This window comes from Neovison vison, chromosome 1 (genome assembly GCF_020171115.1).
Source record: "Neovison vison isolate M4711 chromosome 1, ASM_NN_V1, whole genome shotgun sequence".
Classification (NCBI taxonomy): Eukaryota; Metazoa; Chordata; class Mammalia; order Carnivora; family Mustelidae; genus Neogale; species Neogale vison.
This window is the reverse complement of record NC_058091.1, coordinates 274368176-274380970: the sequence shown is the minus strand read 5'-3', so window position 1 is coordinate 274380970 and position 12795 is coordinate 274368176. Positions and strand designations below refer to the sequence as shown.

Genomic DNA, 12795 nt, shown 5'->3' with positions numbered 1-12795 from the left:
ACTAAACATCCCTGAAGTATCAAGGATACATTAGGGCAACATCATAAGAGCTTCTTAAGACAGAGTGGTCAGGGAGTCTTCTCTGAGGTGACATTGAAGCTGAGATCAGACTGGCCCAAATGGCATGAACACAGGGCTGGGGCAAGCGCGCGGGCCTTATGCTCTGTGTGTGTAATAAGAAATGGATGAAATCCTTTAGCAACTGTTCCCCGGGCACCTGCCGTGGGTCAGACCTTCCTAAGGTGTTGTTGGACAGGTGGCAGTGATGTTCCTTCCTCTCAAAGACTGTACCCCCATAACCCTCAAACATCTGGAGAACAACTGGGTCACACAGTAGATCATCAACCAGCACTGACAACTTCAAGAATCCTTAAAAGGGCTTCTTAGAAGAGATGAAATTCAACCTGAGCCTTGGAGGGAGGGCTGGACCAACAAAGACACGGTGAAGGTGAGCTCTCCAGAGGCCTTAGGAGGGAAAGAGTGGGGAATCATTCTCCCACTTATTCAAAATGGAAACTGAGACCCAACAGGGGAAAAGAATGCACAGATGGTTGGGAAACATGGCTTTGCTGTAGTAGTCCTTCCCCAGATATGTTCCTTGGATACCAAAAAGTCCAGCCTCAAACCCCCAAAAAAGGTGGTTTTTTTTCCTCTTACCTTGGAGACTCACGACTCACACGCACATGTGACAGACTCAGAGGTCTGAGTCTCTCCAATTTAATATTGCTTGACTCCGTGTTTCCCAAACAATTTTCATAATAGAACCCTTCCCCCTCGGGGAGGTAGCACCCATTAACAACCACACAAAACCAGAGTGCCTTACCGGGGGATGAGGGGGTTGCTGCTCCCCGCCAAGCTACGTCCTGCATCTCCTTGAGTTGGAGAGGAGACCCTAGCTTGTCCCCAGGGACTTAAGAAGCTCACATTTGCCACAAAGAACCTTTCCTTTCAGGTGCTCTGATCTGCGTGTGTGGATTGGATGAGTCCCTGTCCCTGTCCCTGAAGGAACACACAGTGTCTCTCACTTGCCTGCTGGTGCCTGAGCCGGACACCTGGGCTGGCTGATGAAGTTATTTTTTTTGTCCCAGCAGTTAGGCTGACCCTCCAACATCAGGGAGTAGGCCAGTGTCGTTTGCTGAGAAAGCCGGGTGCAGCAGGAGGCAGGCAGCACCCTGTATGTGGAAGAGGCCCTGGGCCGGGGACCCTGGCATCTACACCTGCCAGCCCAACAACATTTAGGGCACGGGGACTGCCACCATCTGTATCCGTGTGACCAGAAGCCCTCACGTCTCTCCTGCTCCTTCCTAGCTCCCCCCCTAGCTGCAGGTGTGCCGGTGTGGAGCAGTGGGCCCAAACAGGGGTAGGTAACCATGTGAACCTTGGTATTTTTGATGCCAAGGAGTTGTTACTCCCAAGAGTGCAAAAAGAACCTTTGCACTCACACTTATACTCTGCCCGCTTATCACTGTTTCCACGCCTTCCATCAAACTCACAGCCTCCCTCCAAGCCCTGAGCTGTTCTGACGGCCAGCCTTCCCTCCAACATCAGGCCCCACTCCAAGGCTGGGCAGAGCTAGGGTCAGTGGGGTACAAGCCACTCAGGCCCAGGACATATTGCTCAATGGACCCTGGTTCCTCAGTGAGGAGTCCCCTCCTCTCCCAGGAAAACACAGGGGCCAAATAAACACAATGCCATGGTTTCCACAGCTTGTCTTCCCAGGGTGAGGGCGTGACCCCAGTTCATCTCCCTGCCTCAGCCATAAGGCTACAGGAGGGAAGCCCTGCTCCCCACAACTTGCCCCTTCTCCAGGGGCAAGCATCTCAATTAAAACGATGCTTTCTAAAGTGCATTCTGCAGCCTGAAGTGCTTAGGTTGGGGTAGGACGTTGGTCAAAGGAGTTTAGAAAATGCTGGATACTCTGCTTCCTTCTTGGAAGTTTGCAGTTCACATTAGTGCATTAAGGGTTCTGAGAAGTCCTGCACTTTGCAGATCTGTTTAACTTGATGGAATCTAGAGTTTCTCAGATTACTTGGCTATCAATTCTTTTCTTGGTCATGCCTATTAATGTGCAACGAATTAGCATATCCCAGACAAACTTTGGGGAAAGATGCATGAAGTACATGTGTACTTCAACTCCAGAGCTGTTCCCAAGGCTCCCAGATATATAACCTGTTTGCCCACAGCCAGAGAAGCAGCTCAGCGCTCCCTTAGCCCTACTAGGGGAGAAATGGAGAAAGAGAGTCACATCTGAATTCCAGAACAAGAAATGGCTGAAGACCAGGTCTGGGTTGATGGAGCTAACTTCAGTTCTACTGGACTAGCCTTTCTTACTTGCTGGTCTGGGATCTGGGGCTGGAGCCGGGGAATCTCAGGGAAGGTCCTCCGGCTCCTGTGATTCTCAGTTTGCTCTGCTGCTGAAGAGGGATGACAACTGGCTTCGAGAATCTTAGGTAGCTGACAGGAGGGAGTGTATGTGAGAGCATTGAATTAAAATGCTCTGTGCAGGGGAGAGGTTCTCTGTACAGTGTCCAGCTGACCTGAAGCTTCTTGAGAAGAATATTAAATCCACAGACAGTCTGGGCTGCACTGGCCTTCCAAGGCTGGTTTCTCCAGCCACGCCTCTGCACTGATGGGGAAGCTGAGGGCCAGGCTCTGGGGTCCTGGCACCTGGCATCGGGCGTGGTAGAAGGAGTAAAGGTAGGGAGCAGGAGGAAGAGAGAAACCAGAAGTCGGCGGGGGCGGGGGGTGGGCAGGTAGAGGAAGGAGGAGAAGGTAAGTCACACGTCTGATTTTTCCAGAGCCTGAGGAGAAAAACAAGCACAGCGAGCTAAAAGCGGGATGACAGCTGAGGTCCTGGTCCTGGCTTTGTGGGCTCCACTCCCCACCGTGGTTTCCTCATCTCTACAGGGATGAGGTTCTAGCTCTGGCAGCTAGGTGTCTCCAGACCCACGAGGTGGCCCTGAGACAGAGAGACCTGGAGGGCTGAGGGAGTGAGCCTTGCCTGGTCAGGGAGGAGGATCTCTGGCTTACCCCTGGGCTGACCAGACTCTGGGACCAGAAGCAGTGGCTTACCCCAGGTCATGTCTAGCCCCTGCTTTGGCTGGTTCGGCCCTGGCACCGCTAGCCCAATGGGCCTCCAGCAACCCCCTTTCCAGCTGCTCACCTTTCCCTGTTGATTCCCAGGGTTTGGCCCACTTCGTCCCCTGTCCCCAGCTCCCTGTCTGACCTTCAAACAAACCTAGAATGGGACATTGTAGAGACTCAAGTATCATTCGTTCAGGTCCCCTGCCTGTTTTAGAGGACAGGTAAACTGAGGCTAAGGGAGGGTCTGAGCAGAGGCGAGAACATCTGGGGAAAGCTACCAAGTCAGGACCAGGGGGCTTGTCTCTTTGTCAGATGACCTCAGCAGCACTTCCCCTAGAAAAAGGTTAGGACTTCCCTGATTTGAACAGAGAGAATAGGGAGGGACGGAAGGGCTCCTTTTGCTTGTTCCCCAGGGCCAACTCCAGGGAAGGCGCATCTGGGGCCTTCCATCACCCTATGGGTGATCCTGCATGGCCCAGGCCCCCAGGCCTCAGGGCACACACCCTGGCTCCCCCCTCACTCCTGCCCTCCGCCCTTCCTGGGACAAGACGAGAGGCTCCTGCTGTCTTCTTCAGTAAGTCATCAAGAGGGAGCCATGACCACAGGCGTCATGGAGGGCCCAGGCCCGGGCCCTAGCTGGCGAGGAAGGAGACCTCCGTGGGGGTGACAGAGGCCAGGGGGAAGGCAGGGGAGGCGTCGGTCCCGAGAACCCGGTACAGCAGCTCCTCCTTCTCCTGCTGGAGCTGTTGTCGCAACTGGGACTCCTTCTCCAGGGCCTCGCGGGCGAGAAGCAGGTCCTCCGAGAGCTGTCTGTGGGTGCAGACAGAGGCCCCTGTTGCCAATGGGAAACAGCCTGACAGCGACTGCACCAACCAGCCCAATCCTCTAGGGGGCCTTCCACAGAGGGGCCGCCTGCCCGCATCAGGATCCCCACCACCCTGTCGTCCCCCTGGACGCAAGAGGTCATTGGACCCCTTGACAGAGCAGAGTGGCCCTCACAGGTAGACAACTCTGGGTTCGGATCTGCCCCACCACTTAGCTGTGTAACCCTGAACAAGTCCTTGACTCCTGCCAAGTTTCAGTTTCCTCCTCTGTAAAATGGGAGTGATAACAGGTAGACAGGCTCTTAGAGTAATTATGAGGCTTAGGTGAGATAATACGTAAACAATTCAATGAATTATGTCTGACACATGATTGTGGCTCTCATTTACCAAGCCTTTAGAATGGGTTCCTTCATTCATATATACTGATTCATTCATTCCTTAGGTCACCCCAACTAGACATTTCCTGTCCCCTCTTCCTGTATCGGGCTTTGGAGTGGAGACGACTCAGCCAGGATGGGGACAGATATCAACCAGGACACTAAGACCGAGGTTCCTGGACAGAGCTGGTCTGCTGGGATTCTTGACTGTCAAGGAAAGAGGGAGTCACATTCCCCAGAAAGGCCTGGGCCTGCCTGTCGGTCCATTTCCCGGATTCTCCAAGACCCTTCCAACAGGCGATGTTGACCAAATGGTGGCAAGGGGAGACGGGGGCAGGGGACAGCTACCTTGACATAACCATCTGGTTGCGGGCCCGGACATGGAGGTCCTCGTTCTCCTGCTGCAGGGTGGAGATTTTTTCCTCCAACATCAGATTTTTTTCTTTCTGTAACAAATCAGATGGCACTCAGAAAGCCACTGACCTCACATGGCACAACGGATGCCATCACCTCCCTCTTATCTGTGGTCACTGAAAACACTGACTCAGTCTGGACTTGATGTTACATTTTGTGAAGCAGTAAGATTACTTTAAAAAACACACCCGAGGAGTGAACACAGAGCTGCCGGTTTTTAATTTTGCCACGTGAGACGTAGCAAAAAAAATATAGCCCCTCCCATCTAACGTCTCCATCAGTGCGTAAGGGAAAGGATATTTTTGGTTCTCTGAAGTCAGGATATAATCTATATAAATAAAATTACATGTGTCTGTTAGGCTAGTGCACAAAAATGGTTGAACAAAATTCACAGGGAGCGTCTGAGATGGTCTGATTAGAATACAGGTTGTGCGGCACCCACGAGTAGGGATTTCTTCTGGAGTAACATAATCTCCATCTGGATGCCGCCCTAGGTTCCCGAGGCCTCCCTTCTCCTGGAGACAAAGCCATCAGTGTGCTCAATGCCCATCACTCCCCAGGCCTGTCCTTGATGATTCTGGCCTCCTTTCTGTCTGATGGTTCAGTCTTGCCTTCTTCCTCAGCCCCCTGCCTGGCACATAACACCTGCCAGCCTCTCCCAATTAGCCAGGGTACCCCTGGGGTCACCCAAGTTAGAGCAGCAGGAATAGCCCAGAAAAGCCCAGGGCCCATATGAGAAGGGGCCCATGCTTGACCCAGACTGGCCGCAGACCAGCCTCAGCTGTCTCCAGGGGCAGCGTGCGTGGCAGGTCCACGCTGGTGTGGCCTATGCTGGAACCTCCTCAAAGGGCCTTCCCTCCACACCCTTTACAAAGAAAATGCTCAGAAAGGCCAAGCCTGAGGCTGCGTCGCCCCCAGCTGCCAGGCACAGACCACTGTTTCCATGAGGATCAGCCGCTTGTCCAGCTCGTGAATACGCTCGTTCTTCATCTCGATGACAAAGTGTAAACTCTCCAGCTCCTGCTCCCAGAACTGGCTGGGGCTCCCATAATCCTAGACATGGATGCAGAATCATCTCATCAGACCAGCAGGCAGGGAGAGAGGGGTATGGGCTACCTGCTACTCTTCCATTCTGCCTCCAAATCACTGTCTGCCTCTCCCCAGTCACCTCCTTTCCTTGGGGCTCACGGTAAGTGCTTAACATGCTCCATTTCCTTCCAGCCTAATAATACCCTCAGCCGCAAGCCCCGTTCCCACCCTAGATGAGGAACTGTAGTTCAGAGCGGTGAAGTTGCTCGTGCTAAGTGCTAGGTTCTCTCTTTGCACCTAGTTCCTTCAGAATCCAGAGCCCAAGCACACCATGACCCCCCATGCTTCTCTCTCAGCCTTACTTTCCCCCTCAGTGACACGGGGACCCTCTTTCTTCCAGGCCCTTGTGAAAATAAAAGTGTCAGGTTTAGCCCTGGCCTTGAAGAGGACTCGGATTTTCCCAGTGCCCAGACCCTGACCTCCCTGGAGATTTGAGAAGGAAGAGCTTCCAGGTTAACTGCCACCTGCCTGGATGTGCTTCTTATAGTCTCGGCTCAAAATGGACTCTTCTACCCTCTTCATCTTGGCCTGGAAGACCTCCAGCTGTGAGGACAGTCCATCGATGGTCTCCTGGAGAAGGGAGTGGGAGGGAGATGGCCAAAGGCTGGTTCATAAAGGCTGGAGGTGGACTTCTCATCCCAGAGAGGGTATGGTTTGGGTTCTTCCATGAATCTTCACCCTGCCCTACCCACCAACGCAGGCTTGATTAGCTTCAACCTCTTCCTGAAACATACCATCCCCATCTCTGCTCATAAAGCCTTTAAGGACTCCCAGTGCACTTGGGGACCATGTCCGGGTGTTCCAGGCTGGTGGTGCTAGCTCGACATTGAAAGCCCACCCAAGCCGGACACTGCACTTCCTCAGTTTTCCCTCTCCGTCTTCCCATTGCCAAGTATATTCTTGCCTCCTACATCCCCCTTCCAAGAGCTTCCCACATCCTAACCTTGCCCAATACCTTCACGATAGAGCACACCTTTCAAATGGCTCATGGGCCCCACCACCTGGCCTTTGCCTCCTCACCAGCCTTAGTTCCCTGGTTACTCATACTCTTCATCCCAGGGGCATCTTGGACTTTTTTCAGTTCTACAGGTAATCACATTTCCCCCTCTTCTCTATGTCTTTAAGCACACTGTTTTTTGTTTTTCCCTACCTAGGGCACTCCTCTTACCCTTCTTCATCAGAAGAATTCCAACCCATCCTTCAGGTTCCAGCTAAGGTTTCATCCCTCTGGGAAGGCCCTGACCTGGTAAATTGACTCAGATGCCTTCCTTCGTGCTTCCGAAGCTCCCTGTATATCCACCTGCCAGCCCGGTCGCACCACGGTATCTGGCCCATGAGGTCTCCAAGATCCTCCAAGCACAGTTCTCAGAGAAATAGGCCAACCCTGATCTCATACCAAGTCTTCTGGAGCTAATTGCTCAGTCACCACATCGAGGGTCTGGATGCACAGAAAACACTCACCTCTGTCCCTCACCCCTAAGTAGAGGCCAGGCGGCTTTCCCGCAGGTCCTCCCCTTCCCCGCACAGATGGCCACGAGTTCCCTCTCACCTGCAGAGTCGCCTTGGCCTCCTGAAAGGAGTGGGTTAGGGCTTCCTTCTCCTGCTCATGCGAGGCCCGGAGGACTGTTAGGGAAAGGAGACCTCCGTGAGCTCAGACACCCAGGCACTTTACCCTAAAGCCTTCTGGCAGGCCCCATGAGGCCCGAAGAACCTGGGCGATCAACTGGGGCCCACAGGGGCGGGAGGGCTGGGGGTGGTCTTACTCATCCTTCGTTTGCTGGGCGTGCAGCTGTGCCAGAAATATAGTAGAGATTTAATGAAAGCTCATGGAAATGGAGACAGATGATATCTTGGGAGGAGCCGTGAGCCCTACCAGATTGCGGGACGCACCCACGCCGCACTCTCAGAGGCTGAGACCCAAAGACCCTGCAGCAAGCTTGCTCATCTGACTCGTCGGCCATGACCGTGCACAGGGCCGATGTTTTGCAAGCTGGATTACCCAAACTTGGAAACCATTAAGTCATTATTTCTCAAACCAGGGCAGAGAACTGCAGTAAGTACATTCGCTCTGGAGCCAGGAAATCTACTTTGTTGTCATTCTGCTTCTTCCACAACCAAGGAACCTTGAGAGGATCACCTCAGATATTAAAACGTTCTACTGCAGGCACCTGGGTGGCTCAGTCGTTAAGTGTCTGCCTTCTTTATTTTATTTTATTTTATTTCACTTCATTTTTTTAGTGTTCCAAGATCCATTGTTTATGTACCACACCCAGTGCTCCATGCAATACGTGCCCTCCTTAATACCCACCACCAGGCTCACCCAACCCCCCACCCCCCTCCCTTCCAAAACCCTCAGTTTATTTCTCAGAATCCACAGTCTCTCATGGTTCATTTGTCTCTCCCTCCGATTTCCCCCAACTCCCTTCTCTTCTCCTTCTCCCAAAGTCCTCCTTCTGTTCAGGTCCTGATCCCAGGGTCCTGGGATGGAGCCCCACAATGGGCTCCTTGCTTGGTGGAGAGCATGCTTCTCCCTCTCCTGCTACCCTTCCTTGTGTTCCCTCTCTCCCTGTCCTTCTCTGTCAAATAAATAAATAAAATCTTAAAAAAAAAAAGTTCTACTGCGTCAACTGTGACATGAGTTGTTCTAAGGGATGACCCAAGGATGATGTGAGGAAAGGACACACAAGGGCTCTCCAGACTGGGCAGTGCTGTGCATATTTGCTACTATTCCCCCAAATCAGTGTCATTATATTTCTTATCCCACCTCCTCTACAGGGTCCCTTGTGGAAAATTCCAACGTTGTCTCAACCGAAAGAAGACAATGGGGAAGTGACCAATCAATGGGTGGGATGGGAAGTAGGACATAGAGGACAGGAAAAAAAAAGTGTCATATGACCAAAGGCCCGGGTAGTGGGCTTGTGTCTCAGTGGGCAGTGACAGAGAGAAAACAACGTTCAGTCACATATATGTGATAGAGCGGTCCAAAACTCAAGAGATCAGCTGTATAAAAATGACAGGCTGAATTTTTTCCAATTATGGGCCAAATCTGTTCATTTGCCCATCAAGACAATTTCTGATTCCAGGTAAGCTGGAGGATGTACACTCCATACAGTTTGTCTACTCAATGTAGCTATAAAACCCAGGCAGAATGGATGGAATAGCTATTTGCAGACTCTGAACAGTAAATGGTGGCAGGGAGATATGGCAAGAAGACCAGAATTTGAAGTAGTGTGAAACCAAGAGTTTTAAACAAGACTCAGAATCTCATGTTTTTAAATATTTCATGATATCATTTATAATTACTCAGCATGCAAATCCAAATGGCTCAGCATAAAAATCCAAAATGGCTCAGCATACAAAGAAGCAGGAAAATCTCAACTTGCCTGAGAAAGACATTCAGCAGATGCCAACACTGGGATGCTACAGATGTTGGAATTATTGACATAGACTATAAGACAGCTGATACAAAAATGTCTCATGAAGTAAGGGTGAGCACTCTTGAAGAGAATGGAAAAATAGAAAGCCCTAGCAAATACATAGAAGCTATTAAAAAGAACCAAAAGGAAAGTTTAGAACTAAAAAATGTAATTAATTTAAAAAAACAACAACAACTCACTGGGTGGGCTCAGTAGCAGTATAGAGATGACACGGATAAAGAGGCAGTGAACATGACTATGGATCAACAGAGATTATCCAGTCTAAACAACTGAGAGAAAAACAATTGGGAAAAAATGAGCAAATCCTCAGGGACATATAAAACAATCCAAAAAACGTCTAACATTTGTGTATCAAAGTCTCAGAAAGAGAAGAGAAAGAGTATGGTACAGAAACTATATTTGAAGAGAGAATGGTTGAATGCTTCCCAAATCTTGCAAAATATAAACCTACAGACTAGAGACATCTACTGAACCCCAAACAGGGAAAGCCCAGGGAAATCCACACCCAAACACATCTTTTTTTTTTTTTAAGATTTTACTTATTTATTTGTCAGAGAGAGTGAGAGATCACAAACAGGGAGAGAGGCAGGCAGAGGGAGAGGGAGAAACAGGCTCTGCCCTGAGCAGGGAGCCCAATGCAGGACTCAATCCCAGAATCCTGGGATCATGATCTGAGCCAAAGACAGATGCTTATCGACTGAGCCACCCAGGCAACCCCAGACACATTATTTTTGAAAACTAATGACAAAAAAAAAAAAAATGGAACAGACCCAGACAAAAACAATGCATTACTTAGAGGAAACAACAGTTTAAATGACTGTGAATTTCTTATTAGAAACCTTGGAGACTAGAGAGAATAAGAACATAAATAGGGAATAAAAACTGCCAAAATAAAAGAACTGTAAATCTAGAATCCCATAGCCAGTGAAAATGTCCTCAGAAACGAAGGTGAAACTAAGACATTCTCAGAAGAAGAAACACTAAGATAATTTTTCATCTGCAGACCTTCTAAAAGAACTGCTTAAAGAAATTCTTCAGATAAAAAAAAAATGATACCAAAGGCAACTTCTGAACTTCAAGAGTATAAGAAGAACAACAGAACTGGTGAATGCCTGGGTAATATAATAAACTAGTCTTCTCCTTTTTCTCCCCTCATGCTCTTTAAAATATGATTAATGGTAAATCAACGTTATAAACAGTGTAACGCTGTCTGATGGGGCAGTCAGTGTATGTGGAGGCCATACCTAAGATCGGTACAACAAAAAGGAAAGAGGATAGGGATCTAGAGGATAGCAGGCTTTCTTTTCTTTCTTTCTTTTTTTTTTTAAAGATTTTTATTTTTTTATTTGAGAGAGTGGGAGTGTACAAGCAGGGGGTGAGGGAGAGAGGGAGAGGGAGAAGCAGACTCCCCACCGAGCAGGGAGCCTGATGTGGGGGTCGATCCCCAAACCCAAGATCATGACCTGAGCCAAAGGCAGATACACAACCAACTGAGCCACCCAGGCATCTTGATGGTAGGCTTTCTACATCCCCCTGGAAGCAGCAGAATGTGAATTCTAAGTAGACTCTTAACTATTTTGTAATTCTTAGAGCAATCACACAAAAAAAGAGCTATAGTAAAAAAGACCAGAGACAAGTTAAAAATGGAATACTAAAAAATGTTCAAATACTCCAAAAGAAAGCAGGGACAGAAATGTAGAGCATAAAAACGACAGACCTACATCCAACCACAGCAGTACGAACACAAACTAAATGGTCTAAACATGCTAAAGAAAAGACAGAGATTGTCAGACTGGATCTTTAAAAAAACACCCAGCGGGGTGCCTGGGTTGCTCAGTGGGTTAAAGCCTCTGCCTTCAGCTCGGGTCATGATCCTGGGGTCCTGGGATCGAGCCCCACTTCGTGTTCTCTGCTCAGTGGCAAGTCTGCTTTTCCTTCTCTCTCTGCCTGCCTCTCTGCCTACTTGTGATCTCTCTGTCAAATAAATAAATAAATAAAAATGAAAATAAAAAAAAAATTTAAAAACACCCAGCTATGTGCTACTTACAAGAAATTCACTTTACATAGATGTCACATGTAGATCACAAGTAAAGGTAGAACAAGCAACATGAATCAGAGGAAAGCAGTAGTGACTGTATTCATTTCAGATGAAGTGCACTTAAGAATAAGGAATAACATCAGGGATGAAGACATTGGCATTACATAATGATGAAGAGGTCAGTTCTCTAAGAAAACATGACAATCCTAAATGCTTGTATTCCTAACAAAGGAACTTTGAGATCCATGAAGCAAAAACTAACAGAACTGAAAGGAGAAATAGACAAATATACACAATTATAGTGAGGAATTTCAACACTCTTTAGCATTCAATAGAAAAAGGAGGCATAAAATCAGTAGAATATCGAAGAACTGAGCACTGTCCATATCCTGATTTAACCACTTTATGAACTACAACCTACAGTAGCAGAATACATTTTTCAAGTGCCCATGAAGCATTCACAAGATAGGTCATATCCTGAGTCATAAAACAAGCCTTAACAAATTATAAAAGGAGCAACATACAAACTCTGTTCTCTGACCACAATGAAATCAAACTAGAAATCAGTCACAGAAAGACAACTACCAATCTCCAGACACTTATAAGTGTTCAATGAGCCAAAGAGGAAGTCTCAGGGGAAACTAGAACATATTCTTAACTGAACAAAAATGAAAATACAACACATCAATCTGTGGGATGCAGAAATACAGTGCTTAGGGAGAAATTTGTAGCACCAAATGCTTCTGTAAGAAAAGGAGAAAGGTCTCACATCAGTAATATAAGCTCCTGGTGTAAGAAATCATAAAAAGAAGAGTTAACGGAATATAAAGGATCCAGGAGAAGGAAATAAACATAACAGGAATCAATGAGATTGAAAATGGACAAATTGAGAAAAACATCAATAAAACCAAAAGCTGATTTTTGGAAAGGATTAATAAAGTTGGTAAACCTTAAGCAAGACTGACAAAGAAAAAGAGAATACACAAACTACCAATACCAAGAAATTAAGAAGGAATATGACCACAGACACAGAGGATATTTAAAACAATAGTAAGAGATTACTATGAGCAATACGATGCATATAAATTTGACAACTTAGATGAAATGTACCAATTCCTGAAAAACCACAAACTGCCAAAACTCGCTAAGGTAAAACACATGACCTGGGCATTCCTGTAATTACTCAAGAATTTGAATTTGTACTTAAATACTTTCTGGAATAGAAATGTTTGAGAACAGATGGTTTCATTCACAAATTTTATTGAACATTTAAAAATGATACCATACAAGTTCTATAGAATCCCTTCCAGAAATGAAAGATGAAGGGACAGTTCTCAATTCATTCCATGGGGCAAGAAAACCTTGCAACTGAAACCAGACAGATAGTACAGAACAACAGCCCTCATGAACACAAACACCTTCAGTAAAATATTAACAAATCAAGTTCAGCAATACATAAAAAAGAATATATTAATGTGACTGAATAAGGTTTATGCCAGGAATACAAGGCTAGTTCAAAATTTGAAATTCAA

General features: G+C 47.7%; 1 protein-coding gene across 1 annotated transcript in view; it reads right to left on the bottom strand.

Moving 5' to 3' along the window:
- Window positions 1-1825: 1825 nt before the first annotated feature.
- Window positions 1826-12795, bottom strand: part of CCDC69 (coiled-coil domain containing 69) — a 35844-nt gene continuing 24874 nt past the window's right edge. The window contains exons 5-9 of the mRNA XM_044231127.1: window positions 7338-7411; window positions 6257-6358; window positions 5633-5752; window positions 4634-4731; window positions 1826-3894 (exon numbers count right to left, since the gene is read on the bottom strand). Of these exons, the coding sequence (XP_044087062.1) occupies window positions 3717-3894; window positions 4634-4731; window positions 5633-5752; window positions 6257-6358; window positions 7338-7411 (572 nt within the window). The 3' untranslated portion in view covers window positions 1826-3716. The remainder of the gene's footprint in view (window positions 3895-4633; window positions 4732-5632; window positions 5753-6256; window positions 6359-7337; window positions 7412-12795) is intronic.